The 26,429-nt window shown below is 33.8% G+C and overlaps 1 protein-coding gene across 4 annotated transcripts; it reads left to right on the plus strand.

Annotated features, from left to right (window-relative positions):
• Window positions 1–284: 284 nt before the first annotated feature.
• Window positions 285–25,048, plus strand: sigmar (Tumor necrosis factor alpha-induced protein 8-like protein sigmar). Of its 4 annotated transcripts, none has more exons than XM_018451203.1 (4): window positions 285–805; window positions 21,984–22,062; window positions 23,340–23,641; window positions 24,151–25,047. In XM_018451203.1, exons 2-4 carry the CDS (start codon window positions 22,005–22,007, stop codon window positions 24,502–24,504), a joined length of 714 nt encoding a protein of 237 aa, XP_018306705.1. In that variant the 5' UTR covers window positions 285–805; window positions 21,984–22,004; the 3' UTR covers window positions 24,505–25,047. The 4 variants fall into 4 exon arrangements, with proteins under 4 accessions (XP_018306705.1, XP_018306696.1, XP_018306688.1 ...); XM_018451194.1 differs by lacking the exon at window positions 285–805 and adding an exon at window positions 4,650–4,670 and having other exon boundaries at window positions 24,151–25,048; XM_018451186.1 differs by lacking the exon at window positions 285–805 and adding an exon at window positions 13,057–13,111 and having other exon boundaries at window positions 24,151–25,048.
• Window positions 25,049–26,429: the final 1,381 nt, after the last annotated feature.

A 26,429-nucleotide genomic window follows, 5' to 3' on the forward strand; every position in this document is an offset into this window, starting at 1 on the left:
CGCATTTATATTTTTATTAATTTTTTTTCATTTTTTATTAGCCATATATATTATTATTAATGTATAAGAAATTAATGTTAAATTTGTTAATAAAACTATACAATAGTGATATCAATAACTAATTAAATTATTAAATGACGTATAGTCATGTCGCAATTATTTAAATACGAAATACGCGCTTCGCTCCGATTTACATACAACTTCATGCGTAATAAAGAGTGTCAAAAAGGTGCAGGAAAACTAGGTGTTGTGAATACAAATAACAAGTGTATATAAACAAACGATACTTTATAAAGACGTCAATTTACTAATCGTAAAAGAAAGTGAGCCCTTCTGAGAAAGCTTTTATTTTCGACAAACGCCATTTTCATCGCTCATATTCGTGACGTCGAGAATTTCATTTTGCAGGAGTGCAATAGGTGCAATTCGCGTTAGCACCGCCCTTGGCGCTTCTCCGCCAATCGCGCGGCTCGGTGCTATGGCAACCGGGTTCGCGACTAGATTCGCGCGTATTACCACCGCAGACGTTGCTCGACTGTGCAGCGCGACGGTTGTTCATCGTTGTTGAGCGCCGTCGCGATTGACGCAGTACTCCCGCGCCTCGCGAACCGTGCTGATTGTGCGTGATCTTTTCTTTCTGTTCTGTACCGCGCGTTGCCGCGCAAATCGGTGAAACACGGAAGCACCTCCGATCCCGAGGACGACGACGGAGACCGACGGCGACCGCGGCGGCTCCCGCCCGTGGAGAAATTTCATTCCGTTCGCAAGTCGGGTCGCGCTCCCGCGGCCCACAGCATCGGCAGAGGTTAGTATGTGCGCGACAAATTCAAATTGACCGGATCGTCGCGCGCCGTTGCGTGCGAAATCGCGCGAACGGAGGCTCGTCTTTTCCCAGCCCACTCTCGGCCATTCTCAATTTGCGATCGCGCGGAATAATAGCGCGTATTACCTTTTATTAAATGCGAAGCGCTGGTGCAGCATTATTGAAATTGAAATTAGAATTCATCCGCGCGCGCAATTCCACGTTTCCGAGAATTTCCGCGTTCGATAAGCGAATATGCGATAGTCTTATTTTTATAAGAAAAGAGTTGCAGCGAATGAATTTAAATGAGACCTGTTTCTTTTTTTATTTCCGTTTCTTACCAATGTAGGTTAACTTTAATCCTAGTTTAATTTACTTTTTTTTATTTTTTTTTCTAGTTTTAAGATTTAGAAAAGGATAAAGAGTAAATTAAATAAAGAGAGATTAAAGTTAATCTACATTGGTAGAAACAGACATTAGCTGAACTTCTTGCATCTGTCTTTTCCTCTTTTTTATTCTGACGTGAAGGAAAAAAAGAGAAAAGCTGAATCGTGCAAGAAACTTAGCTGGAAAGAACAAATCTATAATTTATGTGAACTCCGTCGTATTTTTTGCGACTTCGCAAGATACGACTCCGAAATTGACTCTTTGCTACGGAGAGATTACTGAGAGAAAAATGTTTGGTATTTGTGATTATAATTGTACTGTATGAAATAATTACACACACACCACGGTTAAGAGCTCCATTTTTATGGTTCTCTCAAACGTGAAAAAATTGTACTGCAACTTATGATAATTTCAAATATTAATATAGTAAAAATATCACGATAAAAATTATGGTAAATAAAATTAACATTTTTTTTAGTAAGTGCAATCGTAATTATATTGAATGTAACTATTTATGCGGTAATAATAACTAAAAAATATGTTAAGAAAAAACTGAAAATTTTTTAGCAATGTGTACAACAATATTTAATAGCACAATTGATTATATTTTCATGGCTGGAATAATTATAAATATTATAGTTGTCCCAAAAATGGCTATTTAAATAATAGTTAAATTATTGTAATTGCAATCATATTTTTCTCTCAGTGATTATTTTCCGTACAGCATAAGAGCTTGCGGTAACATTGCGGTACAACGTGTCCACGGTAACAACCGTGTCCAATGTTACTGCAATATTATTAAAACGATATGCTATATTAGATGTACTACAATGAGAGAAATATTTGGTAGGTTTATCGAAATTTTAATTAAAAATTAACGAATCAAAATTTTCTAGTTAAATTTATTAAATTCTAATTACTGCCTAAATTCTTTGGAGTGGAATCTCACTCTAAAAAGTGAAAATTGAGCCAATCTTGAAGAAGAGGCTTAATTTTCATTCTCTAAGAGTGAGATTTCACTCTTTAGAGAGTAAGATAATTATTTATTCTGATTGATATCAGACTCTAATGATTCGTCTATTTTCAACCAGACGTTTTTGTCAGTGTACTGCGATGATTAGAATGACTCACTTGTCTCGCGCCGCCACTTCCGGGTTGATTCGTCAACGCAAATTTCTCGGACACGCTCAATGCACTCGGTGGGATGTACGTCGTCTATTCATAAATATAACACGCGGGAAATTGCTTGGAAAAAGTCTCAGGAGATACAGAGTTGAGATAAAAGGCTAAGAGGAGATAAAAAAAATTCGTTCGACAGAAGATAGATTGTTACGAGACTCGATATATTATTATAGTGGGATTTTTAGCTTTATCATCGAGATCGATGTACGTCCCTTTCTTTTATACTTCGATATCACTTCGATTAAAGTTTCCCCATTCACCGTGTCGAATTTCATCTGTGCGGATTATCTCTTTGATGCGTGGGGAAACGACTCGAGTCCGAGCTCTTTTGAGGTGAATTATGAAGAAACGCGCTGAGAGCGATTGCTGAAATATATTCCCATCATTATTTCTCCACATGAAAGGCGTTCAACTGATTTTTGTCCTTTAATCGTTTCTCTTGTTATTGTTTGATAATAATGATGTACCAATAACATACATAAAGTAAGTACCAATAATATCACATTAAAATACATTCTAGCATTCTAGATTGGATGGAAAATGTTTTGGTCCTCTTTTCCCTGTCTCTAAAGGTGAAACATGTTGATGTTGCCTTTTATATCAAGTATCAGGAATTTACCGCATCGGTTTCCAGACCCTTGTGGTTTCCGACGTTTCGACAGCTTGTCGTATAATCGAAGACATTAAAGGCGTTCGTTTTCCTTGGCGGTTTTTTTCCTGTATATTGCAATTCCTGTATATTTCGTCAGTGACTTCGAATCTCATTTATACTTTGAGTGGTTGACTTTAATATTATTTAATTTCAGTGTAAACTTATATCGCGTATAAATTTATTATACTATATATCTTATATAAATTTGAAATAGAATTGCTAGATAATATTACAATATAATATATAAGATTATTATTAATATCAAATTTTTATCTTTTTAGACGAATTTTCCTAATTTTATAAGTTTTAAATAACGATGTTAATTAGCATAATGATTTTATGTAATGACTATTAAATAAATATTTGTCCCACTTTTTTCGATTTTATAATTGTTAAAAAACAAATATTGATCTAATATTGATTTTATATTCATTACGTAAAATCACTGTAGTTATTAACATTGTCATTTAAAAATTATAAAATTAGGAAAATTCATTAATTTGAAATGAAATTAATAGCTCTTAGATAACATTTACAATATAATCGTTAGACGAATTTTCTTAATTTTATAAGTTTTATAATTTTTCAAGTTTCAATGTGAATGATTGTAATGATTTTTTATAATAATTTTTACTTAAATATTTGTCATATTTTTTACGATTTTATAATAATTGTTAAATTTACCATCGGATGATCATTACGTCGCTCTATTTACTTAACGATTTTAATTACTTCGCTCGACCTTAATATCCGAGAGTGCATTATCATATTAAATAGAACATCAGCAAATTTTTTATTTGCGTCACGTTATACGCGATGTTCTTTATTACCTGCCTACTTTCGGATCTAAAAAATACGGAAAAGTTTTGTAAGGGTACGAGAATAAATGAGATTGTCCACGATTAATAGCTTCGTGAATTATTGCTGGGAGATGATACCGTAAATTATCAGTGGAACGATAATGTATGATAGAGCTATAAATATTACGGAATCAAGATTAGCCATGTATGGAATGCGCTTACAGAGAGAAAAATTAAAAGTCGCATCGAACAGAAATGCGTCCCGATGCAATTATCAGATCAAAGGATTATTGGGAAATAATCTGATTGTAAATCATTAGGGAATACGGATGGATACACATAAATTCCATGTTAATAGCCATTTTCTACATTGAGGAATTTAATACAGGAGAACTTTCGATACCGTTGAATATGCTTGTACCGATTGATTTCCAAAGACTGTAAATCAACCAATATTGAATTACAAATTATGTTAGCGAACGAGCATAAATGTTAAACCTGTATTACACTATGCATTGAAGATTGAGGATTGCAAATTGGGGATTAGAATTCAGTCAATCAAAACAAAACAGATTGAAATAGAAATTATTTCACTGGTCGAATTCTAATCTCTAAATATAAGTAAAATGCTTATATAAGCCGCAGTTATTGGTGCGTAAATAATATATTAAGGCGATAAGATATAATTCGCAAACAATCGGAATGTACTTATCAATGAACCGCAAACGTTTCTATAACTCTGGATTTGAACACGTAGTTTGTACTTTGCTTCCGCACTGAGGAGGATTCAAATTCAAAATTGAAACGTTTGCAGTTAACTTCGCTGATAAGTACATTCCAAATGTTTGTGAGTTATCTTATCGTCTTATAAATATACTGACCCGTATTTAGAACGCGCTTTTACAATGTTAGCGCGTATTTAGAATATAGTTCACGTTACGTATGCTGTATAGAATTTCAAACATAAAAGCGCGTATTTATCGATAAAAGCAAAGTTCTGAATACAAGCCATATTTACGCACCAACAACCGCAGTGCAGTTCAGATAGGCATTTTTACTTACATTTGATCTATTCTTGAAATCATAAAACCATTTTTATTTTTATTCTAATCTCCAATTCGCAAACCTTAATTTCCATTGCGTATAATATAATACAGGCTTTAATTGGTGATAATTTTATCTATATTTTAAAACGAACTAAAGGGCTCCGATCTTCAAAGAAAATTCCGATCTAAAACGGTGTCTGGAATGAGATTTTAATGCGTAAAATTTAAGCCTTAAGCCGTAAGAAATTGGCCAATCACAGTCGAATGTGAGAATGATCGACTGATCGATTGATCAATTTCTTACAGCTTAAGACTTAAAACTTAAGTTCAGCACCTTAAAATCTTATTGTAGACGCCACTTTAAAGATGTATCGCTCGAACTTTCTTTGACGGGCAACTTCTCTTCTCGGACGCCGCGGTTACTACGAATTTATCTAATGCCATTACCATGAAAACATAATGATCGAACAAAAGATTAGATCGTAGAAAGCCGGCGACGGGCAATTCGCGCTGCGGAAGAGAAACGGATGCGTTTCGCAATGGCGTGACGGTAAGAAGCCACCTTAATTGCGCCATTTGTTCGTCACGATTTAACGTTGCGCCATTTGGAGCGCATGGTTTGCTTCGACGACTAAAACTAATGTCTTTTGTCTAGCAGCAACACTTTTGATCTCGATTGAATTAACTGAAGTTAGCTTAAAGCATTGTTTGTCGTTTTCCGCAGCTGGAACCGGAAAGAAAAGAGTCGACTAATTGAAATATATAATTAATCGGCAGTATTAAAACTATTTATTAGACTGTCGAGGGTGTAGTTTGCACATATTCTTTCTTTCTCTCTCTACCTTGGTATAAAGTACTATATTAGAATCTTGATAATAATAAAAAAAGAAAGCACGCTTAGTTGACTATAGTTAGCGCTGACCGAGGCCGAGGAAATCGATTCTTAGGCCTGGCTACAGCCGCGTTGCTTGGTTTTATTCCTTTTTTTCTGTATTTTATGTTATAGACAAAGTTACGTGAATCATCAAGTCGTAAAATGTTTTACTTAAGTACTGCAGTCTAGTTTTGAATTGCGCTCCAGTTTTAGCGTTATATCGCAGTTATATAACGCGTTTAAAACGACCAGAACTAAAAATACGTTTGTTTACTTGAATAATAAGAACTCCAGTCTCGTATTATGTTAAAAAAACTTACATTTATTATGTTAAAAAAAAGCTTACATTTATAATTTTCGCTCCACGAACGCTCCAAACTTCAACCACATAAAAAAAATTGCTCTTATTCTCGCTCTTAATCTCTGAGTGAACTATTTTATTTTTATAATTAATCCTAATCTTAATTTTAATAATAATACAAAAAATAGTAAACAATATTGATGATACCGTCGAGAATCTCTAACTGTGATATTCGGTATTTTTTTCAGAACCATCAGCATATAAAAATCGTGTGCGCGAATGTGATACAATAATTTATATTTAGAGATAAATGCCTGAAAAAAAGCTCCGGTGGTCACGAACGGAATCGATGGTCGTTACAGTGTAAAATCCGTTCATGGTGCATGAATTTCATTGGTGCGGACACATGCACGTGTTATCTGCGAAATATTGAGAACGTGGAATGCACGAAATGTTTTATTTGTTTTAATTTACGGAACACAAAGCGTAAAACGATACATATTGTGTATCCTTTGGAATTCGTTTAATGAATTGTTGCTGGCGTTGTTGCAGAACTCGTGTTAGGGCATCTTTCACCAACTCCGATTAACGCTAATCGATGGTAGATTCAATCATCACCATCATAGCAACATTAGAACTAAATACAGTTTGTCTTAGAAGAGGAAGAGAGAGGAGTCTCTGACACAATAAACTGCTATTGGAACTTCTGCGAGTTCATCGATTAATTTAATCAGAAGTTGGTGAAAGAGACCCTTAGAATTCGATCTATCACTTTAAAGCAGCACTGATCTGGAGACACGGTAATGAGTCTCTCGGCGCTAAGCCAAGCGCAGCGACATAATAATATACGTACTTACTAATTAAGCTATATAAGAAAGTGGAAGACTTGCAATTTTTAGATATATAGACTTAAAGCATTTTTTTTAATTCAGCGAATTATTCTTTGAGAACAATTTTTTGCTACGCCGTTATTGATTCCAATTAAATATCCAATATCGAACATCTTGCTAATTAAATTAAAATTCTGAGAACACAAAGAGTCCGCTTTACGTAATTTAAGTATACAAGGAAATTATCATTTTTCGCATTCTCGTATTTAATCTTGTAATTAACGCGAAAGAGAGAATCTAATTAAATTTATTTCCATTCGTAACTTGAGAATTATCTGAATATTCTCATTCGATCTCGGAATTAGTAAAAAAGGTTTGTTACTAATGAGGATTTCTCAACACGAAATTTGTACGTTTTTTACGACATATCCTGTTAAATATCAAAGGAGCAATGGTAAAGCCAATCTCTTGAGTTAAATAACATTTTTTAATTTCTGCCCATATCAGAATGTAAATCAATCCACTCTGTGGTTAGTTTCAAAGCGAACGTTCATTAACGTGTACACTTTAACTACAGTTTCTTAAGTTAAATTCCATTTTGTTTTAACTAAATTAACGACATGTTAAGCCTGTTCTTTATCGAGGAATTCTCTAAATCAGTGCACATTGGTGCAATAAGTTGAATTAAATGAAGCAAATACACTGTTAAATTCATATATATATATATAATGTTATATATATAATATATATAAAATATATATAAAATTATAGTGAAAATAACTCTCAAGTTAGGTATAATTTGAGTTATTTTAATCATTATAATTTGACATTATGAATTTAACAGTGTATATCTGGAGTGAACGAGTGCTCCTCGAGTGCGTGCGATCGCGCACGCGGGGCGTGCCGTAAATAGAAGAAGCTAACGAGTAATCGCCACGATGAATGAGGTTGCTGTTAGCGCGTTGCCCGCGCTCGCTTCCAATTACGGAGCGGAGGAACGCGCGATGCACCGGTTTTTCATAATTCCACAGCTACGCAAACACACGTGCCGACGGTTGCGTTTCCCCGCGGGCGGCCGGGGAAACGGCCGCATTAAACTACTGCTGCATGTAAACGAGATTCCGCGAGGCGCGTGTAGCGAATTTGCGTGTCCGAATTGAGTCCGAATCGACTGAGCGGTTACGGCGGAAAATTTATACTTTTCATGTGTTTTTTTACGTTTCTTTTTTTTTCACGAGATAAACGCGTTAAGGACTAAGAGAGCCAAAAAAGCGCAATTTGTACGCAAGCGAACTCGTGATGATCCTGAAGAAGAGTAATTATCGCGAGTATTACGTTCGGCGTCATGAGTATTTGTGAATATCTACACCTTGCGACGTGTAGTTTCGCAAGTTTTTATCTTTTTTAGACACTACTACTACACTGCATTCTTTTATATACGGAGAAAAATTTCTAGATGAAAATGGACCAGAAGATTCTAATCATATTAATTAAAATTCTGGTTATTTCAGCTAAAATTATAATAGATTCGACTATATAAAATTTTGATTCGTCCATTTTTAAACAGAATTTCAGTTAATGCAGCTAAACTCTTTTCGGTATAAAGTATTTAAATACAGTACAATATAATCAATTTTGACAACGGAATAATTTGTATATATTCTGTGAAATAATGTAACAATTATTACTATTGAGCATTTTATATGTTTTTATCTACATATTTAATTTTTATTTTGATTGTGAATTTTAGCAGGTAAATTTAAATCTATATAAAGTAAATAAAATATAATCCGACTTCTTTTCTTATGACTTTCATAAAATTCGTTGTTAATCTTTGACGAGTATATTGGAATTTTTCTGATTTTTATATAATTCGGAACAATAAAAGATTTATTTTGTTTTTCCCTGTTACTTTATTTTGAAGATCCCTGTTACTGACAAAAATTAAAATTCATATATGCCACGGAGAATTAAATTTGCCAATTTCATATCGCTTTTTATATGGTATGCACTAATCTTACGTAATGCAAGTGACCGAATTTTCTATTATTCGTTATGCATCGATTCCGTTGTACACTGTTATGTTTAAACGCATCTATCTTTTTACGTCACTCGTATCGATCAAAGAAATCGTGCGACTGACGTCGACATTACGCAAGAGAACGCCAAACGATAATTGGCATATGATTTAACCGAATTGGCCAGGACAGATGTATAAAATACATATATTTCTTGCTCTTTCAGAAACAAATAAACTTGCTAAAATATTTAAATTAATTTGTCAGAATAATCACGCACGTAATATTGACACACGCCAGAATGTTTCATTGGCATTGATTTGTAACAGTTAATTAATCTTGAATCTATTCATTAATTTCAATTTAACGTTTCTCTAAAACGCTGAAATATTAAAATTACTATTGAAATACTGACTTTGATGCTCGTTGTAAAACTTCTCGTTTCAGTTGTTTAGCGTAACATTTTTGCTTCAGACTGCAGAATGATTGCATTCTGGAACTTTTATAGAACACTAAAAGTAAAACATGAAACATTTCTACGTATTTGCGTGTTAATGCATATGTACATGGAGTCATATCTGATCGACACGATTCCTGTAACAGCGACGCTATGTTAATTTTTTTTTCTATTATTGCGACCGGCCGCAGCAAGGTAACATATAACTGCATTCTCCTCTAGAGGGAATGCTTTTTTTTTATTATTCAAGCACGCACGGAATTCGTATCATCGGTAGCCTTGGCCAGTATATCTATCCTCGTATAAGAGAGAAAGAGAGAAGTTGATAGAAATATATACGATGTTCTAAGGAGTGGCATATATTAATAATATCATTTCACATCTTGTATAACACACATTACTTAATGAAAATTTAATCAAAGGGCTAATTAGTGAGTCCTTTAATATTAAATGCTAAGCTAGACTTTCGTGCGATCGTGTACTGCTAAATTTATAATGTCAAATTATACCCAACTTGATTTATTTTTAATTATTCTTGTAGGTCATCATTGCTTCTACCTAATATGTCGTATATTTAATTAAAACATTGGAGATAAATAGTTTACCTCAAGAAATGTATTAAATTTCCAAGCTTGAAAAATAATTAATACATTTTCTTTTAGAATAAATTGCTTGTGTAATGCATGTTCCAATTAAAGAAAGTAAAATATTACAATGCAACTAGAGAACTCACGTAAAATTTTCACTAAAGTAAAATTAAGTAATTCGAAACTGTTTTAAGAATAAGGTTCTTACTTCACTTCGTTTTCTCCTCCAGACGTCTGCATTTAATTAGAGCTTGATTGAAAAATTTTCAAGAAAAACAAAGCTCGTTTATAATATGCAAATAACATGCTTTAAGAGCTAGAAATTTCAGATTTCAAATGCTGTCTTTTTCGTTTTCTTTCGCTCGACGACATAACAAACAAATTATTATTTTTGAGTCTCTCGTAAAAAGAAGAGCAGGAATTTAAAGAAAAAAGAAAAAACATAATTTTTTAAGAAGTACATACTTTTATTTTTTAACAATCAGTTATTACATCAAAATTGCACTTCAAAATTAATATTACAAAATTGTAACGATTCAAAATATTTCAATTTATTTTCTGGAAAGTCTTATTGTTTTAATTGTGTTATTAATTGTAGCAAATGAGCGATACAATATACTGAATGAATGAAAGAAACGAAATAAATTCGCGCACATTTTAGCGACACATGCGTGTCTTTTATAGGCGTAATTTCTTGCGGGGTCGTTCATTCTCATGTCGTCAATTCTCATGTGGTCGAAGGAGACTCGCCATGGCTCGCGGCAGGAAATAACGCATCGCATCTGTCTCTTTTTTTCAGGCGTAATATCGTCGGCCGACATCGTAATTCGCGGGCGTATCCCTCGCTCGAGGTTCTCTTTCGCGATTTCGTATTCTCGCACGTGCGACCACATGGCGCGTATCTCTCGTGCACGCGAGACGCGTACTCACGAATAAAACGATTTATTTATAACGATCTCTTGAGAGAAATTTCTCGCGCCAAGGAACGCGAGTGTGTATCTGAACAACGATATCTAAATTGGCTGCACACTTGACGGATGCAACGGCAACTTAGCGAAACTATTAAGATCGAAATTGGCACATCGCTACTGTTTTGATCCGTTACGCTTTAGCGAGTTTCATTTCATTCAATAATGGATCGACGGTAACTCGACAGTCTATTTAAGGAAGCGGAAATATAGAAGATGATCTTTATTCTGGTATATATAATATAATATGACGTTTAATATTTAAAATCGAGTCTCTCTTCCTCTTTGACAAGATAATTATTTTGATATACTTGAAGATCTTCAACGCACGTTCCGTTTATAATGCTCTAACTAATTACTATTTTTCACATCCTGTTTCCTTTCTAAAGTTCATGCTTCAGTTAGCATCGCGTATGGATTATTTCGCGCCTAGAAATTGTTTTAGCAGTACACTAAAAAAACATGTATAATTCCCCATGTATGCTTAAAAAAACATTTTATAGAGTTACTCACATCTCACTTTTATTTGATAAATGCATGCATTTATTTCTAAGATTTTATGGTAGGTATATGTAATGTAAACTACACTGTTAAATTCATAATATCAAATTATTCCCAATTTGAGTTATTTTTATAATCACTTGTCCAAATTGTTTCTATAAATTTTTAATGCATCGTTAATTTAATTACGAAAACAATTTAATTCGAGAAAATGTATTAAATTTGACTTAAATTTAATACATTTATTATTTTATTATTATTTAATACACTGAAAAAGAATATATTAAATTTTAATAAATCATTCATTTGAATAATACCAACAAAATGTTTATTAAATATAAAGATATGCATATTAATTTGATAAATCAACCATTTATTTGATTTATCTCTACCATTTCTCTTTATTAATAAATATTTATTTACTGTAAATAAATGTTTAGTTGACATTATTGAAATAAATAAATTTAGTATTTTTTCTCAGTGTGTGTGCGTTAATATGAACGTTTACTTTGGAACTACAGAAATGGATTGATTTATATTTTGACACACATAGGAGTTAAAAATGTAATACGTGGAAGTTAAAAATAGCAAAATGTTATTTCACTCAAGGGATTAAGGTACCATTCCTTCTTTGATATTTAACAGTGTATTCTACATGCGCGCATTTATCGATAAAAGTGGGTATAAATACGGACCTTTATTTTCATAAAACTTCATCACAATTTCGCCGTTCAATTCCAATGTCAAAGAGAAATTCATTATTGATCAATTATTCGCTAATCAAAATGATCAAAATGGCTCTAAAATAACTTTAAACATCAAACGAACTTGCTCTCGCGACAGCAAATTAACTCGTATTGTCCCAACTATTTCTGGATGGAGTTGATAGAGTTTCAGCTGAGCGCAACGATCTCACGAAGTCTTTAACAGACCGACGTGCGAGCTTTTGTGGCGTGCATAATTCGTCTTCTAACTTGTCCACCGAGTTCGTGGAACTCGCTCTACAACCACGTGCTAGACGCGCTACTATATCTCGGGGTGCGTGCGAGTGCTCATGCATAAAGTCCGGGGGCAGGTGGTGGTTATCCCGTGCGAGAAGATGCTCAGTTTAACGAGGAGGGGTAACGCGTGCTGTGCCGGTCGCACACAGCTGTCGGTGGTGTGCGACAGCTGCATCTTGGGGACGCGAAAAGAAAGCAAGCCCGCGGAGCAAGCGACGGAGGGGTTTGGTCTGTGTTCCTCGACCTCACCTCGGTAGTATTGCGCCGTAAACATTAACGAATGCGAGTGCGAGTCGGTTCTTCCGTCCATCGATTTTTTTTCCGTGGAAATAAGTTTCGAGTCCGACGGAGCGGAGTAAGGGAACTTCGTTTTACGTCAACCGGATAAACTTCGCTAATTAACCTGACGTTCGATTTGTTTCACTGCGACATTAAGTAACTATATCACCATTCGTACGCCTGATGGAGTATAGCGAAGTTATTGGAAAGAAAAGATTGTAGGGAACTCGTATATGTGCACAAGAAAGAAAAGAAAAGATGATTGAACAGGTCGTTGGAGCTTGAAGATTTCTTAGGAATTGTGATTAAAACTTTCTTCCCAGTTCGTTGATTAGTGATCGATGATAATTTAGTTTCGAAATGTGTGATTAGAAAAAAGAAGACAGGATATCTTACAATACGTAACCAATGTTCCTGTTTCGAATTGTACGTAATTATATTAATTTTTTAATAATTAATTATTAATTATTACAGTACATTTTTCACTGTGCGTTTTCTGATATTTTATATAAAATTCTTATTTATATTAATCTACTATTATTTCTCCGTATTTTAATTTTCCAAGGTTAAAAATATAACAGCTTGATAAACTCGGTCATAAATCACTGAAACATGCATTTTACGATGACTTTATTACGCGCGGAGTTTTCGCGCGTCGTAAGAATTCTTCCAATAAACAACCGAAGAATATTATTAAGCGTATTTTATGTTTAATAAAAAGAACTTGCGAGACACCGGAATAAATATATACACTGAAAAAAATGCATGTAATTTTACATGGAAATTACATGTCTATGATCGGAAAATTACCTAAATATGATTGAAAATTTACAATTTCCAGTAAATTTCCAATCATATTTATGCAATTTAAGTAATTTTCCAGTCATAAACATGTAATTTCCATGTAAAATTACATGCATTTTTTTCAGTGTATGATATTTATATACGTTTTTCGATAATATAATAGCGTTTTCGACCGTAGCGGGTTTGAATCGACCTTGGATTAATGATATTGGTTGATGTTATAATACAAGTCTGTCTAATTTGAGCTCCGGAGCCAAAACGCAAAGCTATCGACGCAAAAAAATTCAACGTGGGTAAAATTTCGTGGACTGTAAAGTGTTGATATGTATCTAAGTGACGCTTTTATATCAACACTTTATTCTTAAAATCTTACAATCAACATTTTCTGATATCTGTAAATTTAGCTCGGTCGTTTAACGGGAAACGTCGCCGCTGCGACGCTTTTCCGCGAGAGTGAAACGGATATGTCGATATCACATTGAATTTTTTTACGTCGATGGCTTTGCGTTTTGAATCCGGAGCTCAAATTGGACAGGCCTGTTATACTACATGCTCTATCAATAGTAGAGCAATGCCATTAATCCAATCCAGATCGATTGAAACTACGACTCGCTACGGTCAAAGACGTTATAAATGATGATTGCTTTTTAATATTTCCGCAATTTTTACGAAAGAGATAATACAATTTCGTCTTTAAACCGCTTCGTAATGATGCTCGACTTCAGTATCGAGAATTGTCCCGCTGTCGTTCTGCGAAACATTTGCCCTCATGTCGCCTCGTCACCCTGATTGACCCTGTCACCAAGTATCGACATATCCGTTTCACTCTCGCGGAAAAGCCGATCGTCGCACCGGCGACGTTTCCCGTTAAACGACCGAGCTAAATTTACGGATATCGGAAAATGTTGATTGTTAGTCGCTTCGGCGTCCTTCGTAGCTCGTCGTTGCGATAATGGGAGGTAGATAATGCTGGCGACTAATTTTAGAAATGACGGATCCCCGTAGACTTGTCCGCGGAACTTACGACTGTAAATCGCCGCGCACCGTTGCTTTTACTTCGTCGTGAAGAGAGAACGCACGTGTCGTCATGCTGTCTCTCATTGTAACGAATTCGACACACCAGTGCGTTCATTATTAAATTGATAATGTTAAATTATATCCAATTTCTATAGGTCGTCACTATTCAATATGTCGAATTCAACCAAAACAATGGAGTTAAACAATTTAATTCAAGAAAATATATTAAATTTAATTAAATATAGTTTATTATTTACTAAGTGTATACGTTAATATATTTTTTACTTTGAAACTAATCACAGAAATGGATTGATTTAAATATAGACATACATGAAAGTTAAAAATAGCTAAATGTTATTTAACTCAAGGAATTGAATTACCATTGCTTTTTTAATTCTAACACGCTGTTAAATTCAATTTAATGTCAAATTCAACGTAATGTCAAATTATACCCAACTTGTGTTACTTTTAATTATTTCTATAGATCACTACTCCCACTCAATATGTCATTAATTTAACTAAAATAATGAAGTTAACCAATTTAATTCAAGAAAATGTATTAAATTTGAATTTTAAATTTAGTTTATTATTTACGTACATAATACTCAAGGGATTAAAAGTTACTATTGTTCCTTCAAATCTAACAGTGCACATTAAAGTCGTTGTATAAATCGACATAAAGATGTGTGCTTACTATAAATACAGAAACAAACTAAACCGCCAAATCTTCAATACACTTTATTGTATTATTTGATAAAATGTATCTTATCATACGAGCATCTTATCATTTGAGATATTTTACCTTTACATTTGGATTAGATCCAAGATACAATGACTTTAACATGCACATAGAAGATTGTGCATCTTGAAACGAGATGAAGCGAATTTATTAGAATATTTATATAATTTCTAATGATCTTAACAGTCATACAGTTGGTTAAGGAGATTATTCTCAATATTCGAATTAGCAATCATCTCAATTCACCAAGTAATGAAAACTTCAAATTATAAACAGTGATATATACGCTGAAGATGACTTAAACAAAGTCGAAACGTTCGTGTTAATAAAGAAATAATGTTATAAACTTATTATTTAGTATTATTATACATAAATAGATATGCGCTAAATTTAACTGCGTTTGCTCTCAATTGCCCATATCTCACATCGAAAATTAATTCTATTGAATCTGAGAGCCTTTGTCAAATTAAAATTTTGATGTTTTATAATATATAATTCCACTGATTAACACGTAGTAAATTTGCTCACTTTTGCAATTCACCGTTTCAAAATACATAATTTGACCCCTAGCACGCACGTGTGTGTTGGGACGCGTTTTCAGTACACATGTATCGCGATGGAGGTGAAATAATTTACGAACGAGATTCTCCATCTCTCTTTCTCTCTCCACGAGATTCGCGCCTATAACTAATGAGCGTAGTTCGTCGTCGGTGCGATGACGTCGACGTAAAACGTTTAACCCGTCGTTGACGTAAACGTTTAAACCCTGCCCTTCCTGAGGAGGAAGAGCGAAATGGTATCGTGATATCGATATGTATGTATATATCAACGATATTCGAAACGCGGGCGCACGTGTACGGAGAACCAATAATTACGTTCGCCTCCGGTCGGCAGTTTATTTACGGCGGTATTGTTTCGCGACGACTCGCGCGCGAATACCGGCATCGTAGGGCACGCTGAAATCGTATAATTTAGGATAGAAACGCAGTTCTCGAGGCCACGGATACGGGAAAAGATGCGCTGATCGATCTCTGGCGTTTCTGATGTTCTCGGAAATAAGCGTGGAAATCATTTCCACGAGTTGTGGAAATTTTACACTCTCAGTCCTTTTTTTAAAGCTCGAATAAATCCGAGTGATAAAAAGAAAAAGAAAAATTTCCCAACGCTTATAAACAATTTTATACGTATACCTTATCCGTGATATTTTAATCGATTGTGGTTATTAATTATAGTCTTAATATTTATTTATGATTATTATAATCCATAATTATAATATATAGGAGAGAAGGAGAAGAGGTAGGAGCTGGAGAGAGGGTATAGAAGAGGAAATAAAGAGAAAGAAACTTGTAAGAGGACTTGTGGAAGGATATAGAGTGATCAGGGATTGAAAATCGTCGGAAAACGTTCTAAACCGATTTTATGTGTAGAAATATATATATATATATATAATTAATTTATTATTAAATCCTTTTAATTAAAACAGTTTTCGTTTAAAATTAATTTTCTCCTGAAGACTTTAAGGAGTGTATATTGAAAATTACTTATAATTCCAATAATTTCGTCAACACTACAAGTTTTGCGATAATTTAAATGAAATTAGTTATATACATATATATAGAATGACGGCCATTTTCGTACAGGAAGAATCAATTCCAAATTAATCGGAGATGTTTGCAGATTCTTTCGCAATATTCTAGAAACATTGCATATCAGAATATCGCACTGCAAACACGTTTCACGAAGATCCGAGTCGCAGCCAAACTGGTTTCCACGAAGCGACTAGGATCCTCGTGGAACGCTGCGTTTTATGGGAAACTCACGACATGTACATATCGAATCAAGCTGGTTGGGGAAGGTAAATCGAATCAATCACGGGAGATACACGTGGTTATTTATAGCTACCGATCGAATATTCCGAAGACAAGCCACCTGATGGACGGTCGTGAAAGATACATGCGGGGAAGAAATAGTTACCTCAAGAGATTCCAGTTTATTCGAGTTAATTATTCGATACTGCGAAGTAACCGGATCTACTAGTGTGCTAACGGAGATACGATTTTTTTCCTTGTTCACGATTGCCATCGTCGATTAGAAATAAAAAGAAGATACCGATGTTTTCCACGAGCTCGGATTCGCAATCGAGTTGTCCCTGCAAATATTTACCAGGAATAATATGTCTCTGTATAAGAATTAAAAGAAATTCAGCTGTCAATAAATTCGCTGTTCGATGAAAAAATGAATTTCTTATAAAATGTATTTTTCAACGAAATTAAATTATTTTTCTTTTTCATTGGAAAGAGAATTTAAAATAATACACGTTCTCTCTCTCTCTCTCTCTCTATCGAGAGTTTAATGCGAATATGCGCATGTATTCTGTCGATCACAAATCATCGACTGACGAAAAAAAATTTTATTCTTCCATTTTGCCAAATGGTCGATAATCTATTGCGTGCGTAATTTCGTTTTTGCGCACGTGACATTTTTGCATCGAGTAACTTGGACGCGTATTTTCCGCGAGAAATTGCGCATTTAGTGCAACAATTGACTATTGGCGATGATTGGCATTGTTTGAACGAGCACGCGACAACAAACAGGTGCCCAAAAACGCCAACGTGGGCACCTAAACAAAGCCCCAAAAGCCTCCGACAACCCGGAAGTTCAAGGGTAGGATTTCATTACGTTTTTGTCGTACAACAAATGTGTGCAGGACAGAGATGTCCTCGAATCTCTCTATCCTATAGTCAATCAACAGGCTTGAAAAATTTGTCGTACGACAAAAACGCACAAATGAAATCCCACCCCAAGAGAGGAAAAGGAGAGAGCGAAAGTGTCCAACGATCGATCATTCATAACGTATTATCCCTGTGTAATTTCGTCCGGGTGGCTGGATTCGGAAACAGCGGTGCTATGACTCGTAAAAGTGGATATTTATAACGAAGCGAACGTGATACTAACATAATAACCTAATAACTGAGCACTTTGATAAAAATGAAAAATGGGATTAAACGATCGATGTTCTTTTTTTCATTTTATGATTTATCCAAATATATTTCAGTGACTAGAATCTAGTCTATATTTTCGTCTTTTTTATATTTGCATTATCGTTCCTGTACATTAAAAAAAATACTAAATTTTCATAAATATTTGTTTGAATAGAGTTCTAAGTAGATATTTATCAAGTTTAAACATATATCTATTTGATACAAAAATCATTAATTTGATTTACTATTATATTTTTTAAATAAATATTTGTTGTAATTAAATGTTTACTTAGTGTTATTCAAAGAAATATGTATTAAAATTTAGTAAATTTTTTCAGTGTATTATTATTCTTCTTTTAAGTAAAGAAATGACTATTACGATCGAGGGTACATTTTGGTGCATAATATTTTTATATGTAAATTTATATGTAAATTCTAGATTTATCTTTCAGTTATATAAATTGTACACCGCTCACTGTCGAACTGGAAACGAATAAAGCAAACATGAATCTGAAATAATAATAATTAAATTGATCGTCGATTTGATAATGTTATTACTAATATATTAAAATACTGTATTAACTCGTTGCAAAAAGAATTTATTGCGAAAAATATTATCTCAGCAAAGATATTTTTCGATATAAATTAAAATACAATATTTTAAGATATTAGTAACATCATTATCAAATCGACGATCAATTTAATTATAATACTATTATTTTAACTGTAGTTTATATATATATATATATGATTGCGTTTCAAGTCCAACAGTATAAGTGACACGCAATTTCTATAACTAAAATATGTATTTAGAATTAGAATTTATAGATAAAAATATTATTAGGTATTTCGAGATCTGTAATCTCAACCGTATATATTTACTCTTTCCTTATTTATTTATATACCGGTTTAGATTAACTTATATTTTGTATTTTGATAATTATTAAAAATCCCCTCCTTGTATTTTGATAATTATTAAAAATTTAGCAATGAGAATCGAACGATAAAAAAATTCGATACGCGCAATCGCGATTTTCTGTAAAAATATACGATGAGATCAAAGAAATAAGATGAAATCAACCGAAATTCCGATAAAAACAAACATCGAAAAGAATCAAAATCGAACTAATTTCTTTTTATTCAAGATTTAAATAATGTAACGGATTTTATGGAATGGAAAGAATCTCTTTGCTATAATATTGTAAACAATATTTTGAGTTTTACAGATTTTAAGCATGAAAATTAAATATTGTAACGAACTCTAACGAATATACGTATTATAATTAATATCCAACATTTTTCTGAGTTTTTCATTATTAATGCTATTTATTTATTTTTTAAACTTTTCAGTTTTTCATTAGCATAATCTTACATACCTACTATAAAGAATTTATTGCGAATTGCGAAAAATATTACCTTTTAGCCAGGATATTTTTCGCATTAAGTTCCTTATAGTGTTTTAAAATGCTAATAGCATTATTATTAAATCGACGATAAATTTAATTATGATATTATATATATATATTTTTTTTTATATAGCCGAAAGATTTCTCTGTATATAATAGTATTGCACGTGGAGTTTAGTTTATTGAACTCGATATTACTTCACTCTGCAGTAACGAAATATCTAAAACGGAAGGCTGCATGGATTGACGCGAATTGCTTGAGTTTTAATCGACTGCTCGCTGTCAGTTCGACCGTGCAAAGGTGAATGAGAGTCTCTGGCTCTCCTTGACGCTCCTTACTAAATCGATCCAACTCTGGCAAAAGTAGTGCCTTATATTGTACGCCCGTGTGTATGTATAGATGCGAATGATAGCGTGCGACATGGATGCCGTCGGCTCGTATTACATTTCATTTCCAGCATTAGGATCATTCGCACTTGTTAAGACGAATTGTACGAGTGAGGGAGAGCTTCTCGGCCACGCTTCATGACGTTCCCTTTTGACACGAATTTGAGTGATAGTTTCCTGACAAAAAAATATGCGAGTTAGATCTAAAAACATTTTTAATGAAATTTTATAAACAAACATCCAGCAAAGTTTGAACATATTTTTACAAATTTATAGAGGAATTCGTGTAAACTTATGCTTCACCAATGTAGATCAACTTTAATTTTGATTTAACTTACTCTTCATCTTTTTCTAGTCTAAGAATCAGAAATAGATGAAAAATAAGTTGAACCGAGATTAAAGTTGATCTACATTGATGGAAACAGGCATTAGAATGATTCTACGCTTAAATATATAAAAAAGCTTATATAAGAAAGACAATAAACATTGTGTCCCCGAAGTTATCCTTTGAAAGTGCCTTTATATGTGTCAAGGCTGATAGCATTGTAAAAATCTGTAGGTGGTATTTATAAGATATTTACGAGACAAACACGAGATAAACATAAAGAATATCTTTCTGTGATTTTTTATTGTTAAATATTAAAAGATAAAATTTGAACAAATTCCTTAAGTTAAAAATAAAATGTTATTTTTCCAAGTGTGTCAAAATGTATTATTTTAATACACATGTAGTTAAAAAAATTAATTTCTCAAACATTTCTCTGGTCAAATTGCTTAGTCCAAGTAAACAACATTCATATTAGCGCTTAATAAGTAATAAACTAAATTTGAGTTAAATTAATACATTTTTTTGAGTTAAATTGTTTAATTTCATTGGTACAGTTAAATTAACGTCATACTGAGTAGGCATAGTAGCGATTTATATTAAATGATTAAAAATGACTTAAATTGGATATGAGATATAATTTGACATTATGAATTTAATAATAAATTAGAGAAAGCAGACGTGCATGAAAATTTTTATTTTTCGGCATTTATTATTTCGTTTGATGCAAAAAATCTTTGTATTTTGCTGAAAAGCATGTTTCTCTCAAGAGGAGTAAATTTGGATTATGAACCAATCAATTTATATCTTTGATGATGCTTTTAACTCAGGCAACGAAGTGTAATTAACTTTATCTCGACGGGTTTTGTAGCGGCTTTGCGTTCGAGGAATCGGGCAACGATTCGCTGAATGCATTTTGGACAAATGTTGTTCATTTTGCTTCACAATAATTAACTTTTACAAGAATGAAGAAGTCACAAAAATTTCTTATCCACTTTCGATATTGGCTGTTGTTTGTTACATACTGTAAAAAGTGCAGTGTTTAAAATGTTTACGTTTGAAACATCTTTGCAAAATAAACATTTAATAATAAAAGATATTTCAATTTTAAATGTTTTAGTGTCAATTTCAAATCCAAACACATAATGTTTTGTTTATTGAAAAAGTTTAAAACATTTTTAAATGTTTAAAAAACGAAGACAAGAATAAAAACATTTTAATATCTTAAAATTAAATACATTTTTTTAATATACAAAATATTCCCGTGAGAATTTTGTTGAAAGAAATTTATAAGCGACGATAGTCCCATGATAATTACATCAATATTTAATGCCTTTTCTGAAAACAAAATTTTAATTTTGTCTCTAATTGTGTTATAATATAAATTAACTGAATAATTATAAATTAACTTCTGCAGTATAATAATTTTATTATACCGTTATTATTTATTTCTATTTCTACGATGAACTTCGCGATGGAAACTTCAACGTAAACGAAACTTTACGTAATTTTCGAGGAGATGCAATTTTCTCATCAAATCTTTGTGTTAGCGTCTTATGTATGTCTAAAAATATTTATATTATATATGTTAAAAAATATTTACAGATTTTTCTGTAAATCTTTTTTGAAATTTTTGCAGGTGGCGTGGGGCACAGCCGTAATGGAATTGCAGAGCTGGTTGCTCTATCATTTAGTGGCTGTCACCGACTGCAATCAAGGTAGCGAAGATTCGCCATTCATCGTGTCTCGCGCATTTCCATGAATCCGCAACATTTATGTTACGCATGTGAACGATTCGCCGTTTATTAACCCTTGGTTATTTTAGTTACGTTTGCCTGAGTTTGCCTGGACATTATTCACGCACAATCGTCGCTTCTTTATTTAATTTACCATCACACCCGCTATCACAATCCAGAGGAAACGGTGATCTACCGATGCTTGATGGTAAGTTCATCGTACGAAGTGTGCAAACAGAAACATACGCACACCGAGCCATAGTTGTAAAACCTCGTTGAGACTCACAGCCACTTTCGCGCCATTCTCAGGAGGTTGAAATTGTAACGTTCCGTCTCCCCAAGTCATCAGACTTTCTACTTTTGTACCACATTCAAACACGCAAGCCTTTTGTTCCCTTGTTCACGAGTATAAGTTGTTCAACCGTAGGTTTGAGGAAATGACGGTTTTTTTTTCATGGAATATTTATCGCTAAGTGAAATGTGATAGCTCACGTTAAGTGCAATCTTGTATTACGTATAAATATTATTACGCAATAATTTTGAAATATTAAATTCTCGTGTTAGATAAATACAAAATGTAAAATTTATATTAAATTGATACAAATTCGATTTTTAAATAAATGTCGATTATATATTTCTACACTGAGAGAAAAGATAACATATATATGTAAATATAATCGCAATTATAGAATTGTTTTTAAATTCACTTACTATTTAATGGTAATAATAACTAAAAATATGTTAAAAAAACTAAAGATTTTCAAATATTGTAGGACTATTATTAATAACACAATTGACTATATTTACTATGGTTAAAATACTATATAAATTATATAGTTGTCCCAAAAAATTACTATAAATTATAGCTAAATTATGGTAATTGTAATAATTTTTTCTCTCACTGTAATATTAGACATATACATATACTTACAATACAAACATCCAACGGACGTCCTAAAGACATCCAGAAGACGTATTTACGTCTGAAGAGCGTTCTCAAGATGTCCTTCGGATGAAGCGTGCTGTGAATAGCGTCATTTCTAATATTAAACGACGCTAAATATTGATGTTATTATAAAAGAAGCTCGTTATTTGCAATATATTAACGGTTGAAGACTTTTACCGGACGCGAGCTTCGCCTCAAATGAATAAAGCCCGAGATCACACGGTCGCATTTACCGCTAAATAAAAGCGAGAACACGGACGAACGCGCACAATGCACACGAGCAGCGGTCGTTCACTGTGCGAAAATATTGCAGTGATGCAGTCGGCAAACACAATCGGAAGTGGCGGCGGAGGCGGAGGTGGAGGCGGCGGATCGTATTCCGCCGGTGGCGGGACCGGAAGTCGCACCCGCGATTTAGGGCTACGCGCCCAGAAGAAGCTTCTCGGCCGCATAATGTCCACTAATGCAGGTCGATCGCTCTTCATTGACGACGCTACGACGTCGTTGCTTGATAATCTGTACAAACTGATGGAAAGCGTCGCCAAGAGCAACCCACACTTGGACAAGAAGGAGCCCGAGAAGGTTCTCAAGAACATCGTCAAATTGTCTATTAAGGTATACGTAAAGCATTCCAGAATCCAGATTTTAATTTTAACAGCAGATTCTGCTTGAATAAGTTTCAAGCCGATTGAGAAGAAAAAAAACATCAATAGAAATTGTATATGTTATTTATTCCTGCAAACTTATAGATATCTGAAATTGAAGTTCTGAAAGGAACAACTTAAATGTAAAATATAATTTAACATGACGTTCAATGAACTGTTTTGAATTGTATCTTCCATAATTAAAAATTCAATAATTAGCATCATTTAATCAACATGAAATAATAAATACATTTATTTTAATGCAGACACGTGTACTTTGAAAATTTCACCTCTTTTTTACTTTATCTCATCTGTATGTAATGATAAAACTGGAATAATGTTATTGTTAAATGCTAATAATTAGCATAATAATTAGCTACTTATACGTATAATATAAATTAAACGCAAAATTAATTTTGTATTTGTATGATATTAATTTTCATTGAATGCATAAATTAACTCATGAAATGCAATCCGTAGATTGGACTCGTGCAGCGCAGTCATCAGTTCCGTTCGAACGACGCCGAGAAGCTGGAAGAGATCCGAGAAGCTCTGGGGACAGTGGTGATGACTGTCGTATCATTCTACGAGGTGGATTATAGTTACGACCAGGAGTACCTGACAGGTTCAATGGAACGTTGCCGAACGTTGCTCCAGCAGTTGATAAAGCCACATCTCACGGACAAGTCGTCACAACGTTGCGACCAGGTGTTCGACTTCCTGGCGTACCCTAAATTTTTGGATTCGGTGTTCCGATACGACTCTGAACATAGACCCATTCTCGGCATGCTAGTCAGTGACCTCAACAAGGCGTTGGATGCTAGGCGGCTTTGATTCTATAAGAATGATATTCACATAATGTTAATAAGAACGAATCGATGGCCAACAACACGGTTCGATTGCCGGGAAGATGTCCGTCTCTCTCGACAACGGCGGTCTCGCGATCGTGATCGATGATGAGTCGATCGACGAACAGCGGACGATCCGTTGGACACGCGCGCTTCGTTGCACTTTATTTCACGGCGAATAGACAACATGCTGCATACTTTTTCAGTGTGACGACAGTATAGTTTCTCATAGCGATAGATAAAAAAAACTGCGTTTCTTGCTCGCGATCACCCCCACCCAGTAGCCGGGTCGGGATACCCAGTGCGAACCACTCGCTCATTGATTTATGCAATAATTGTTTAATACTCCGTTTATTTTAAGGACACACTTCACCTGCGTTATGCAATTGGTGTGTTATATACATATATTTACGTGCAGGATACCAATTGTCAATCCATACCAAAAAGGAGTATAATAAGCTTATCAAGAAAGATGATAGAAAAGATGAAATATTGATCTTAAAATTATTGCATATTTTTTAAACTGCATATTAGACTATCTAACTTGACTTGGGATTTTTTTTTTATTTGTCTTCATTAGTTTATATAAGCAAAAATTTTCTTAATTTCTTCCACTGGGATACGAAAATGTATTTTTGCTTATACTAATTTAATTTATTGTATAGTAAATTTTGTTTTCAATTCAGATTCGATATGTTTATCTGGCAAGGGAAAGGCGTTGTATCAGATTATAATTATGCCTTCTTCTCGGTCTTCTTGGGTAGCAATACGGCCTAGATGTTCGGCAAAACACCACCTTGAGCAATGATTACACCGGACAACAGCTTGTTCAATTTCTCGTCATTGCGGATAGCAAGTTGCAGGTGACGAGGAATGATCCTAGTCTTGTTGTCACGAGCGGCCTTGTCAGCTAACTCCAAAACTTCAGCGGCCAGACCATTCTATGATTGCAGTCAAGTAAACCGATACACCAACGCCGACGCATCTACCTGGCTGCAGTCATGGAATATCTGGTTTTCTAGTTTCCTTTTCTCAGCAAATGGTGGATACAACTCACGGGGAACTGCAATCCCATCCTATTATTGGAACGAGACTTCGCCTTTCCCTTGAATTTTATTCGTGTAATAAAACTATGCAGTCACAACGTACAATGATTGAAGAAATTAAAACTGATGGTTTCTTTTTAAATATTCTATAATCAAGACTTGGAGTTAAACCTTAATCGCGATTGTAAGGAATTTCATACGAAGTTAAAATCCTGCTGCAAAAGCAGATTTATGTTTGTCTGCGTTTATCTGTATTGCGATGAATACAAAGCGTAATGGAAGAACGTTTTCGAAAATTACAAAGGTCCATTCGCTGACCAGAGTTGAACTAATAAATATCTACGTAAGACAGATTGTCTTTCCCATCTTAAACCGCGCATGTGATAATGCTAGTATTGTCGCGTGCAATAATAGTGGATGCCCGAGCAAAGAATTTCCTTCTTCTCTCACGAATTGGAAACCGACGGTAGTCACGCGACACATCTTTGTGCTCTATGTAATCTCCAATTTCTGCGATTCCTCCTTAGATATATTTCTACCTGGCAAAGCCGAGGTTTTTATTTTAAAACAGTGTTATATTTAATTATTTAATATATGTTTTAAAAGAGCTATAATTTCATAACGTCAAAAAATGTTAATATATAATTGACAAGAAAAGACGAATTTTTTGACGAATATTTTAGAGATAAGTTAGATTTTAATTGCGTCACAATACGTTTCAATTTCTTTTCGATTTTATGTGAATTTTCTCAAAACGAATAAATATATCGGTCACCTTTCTTCGTACACGCACAAACAGTAAAACGCATGCATTGCGAAAGTATCGGGATGTGCATTGCGTACATAACTCACTGTTAGCGCTATT

This window comes from Mycetomoellerius zeteki, unplaced genomic scaffold, assembly GCF_001594055.1.
Source record: "Mycetomoellerius zeteki isolate Tzet28-1 unplaced genomic scaffold, Tzet1.0 scaffold106, whole genome shotgun sequence".
Taxonomy (NCBI): domain Eukaryota; kingdom Metazoa; phylum Arthropoda; class Insecta; order Hymenoptera; family Formicidae; genus Mycetomoellerius; species Mycetomoellerius zeteki.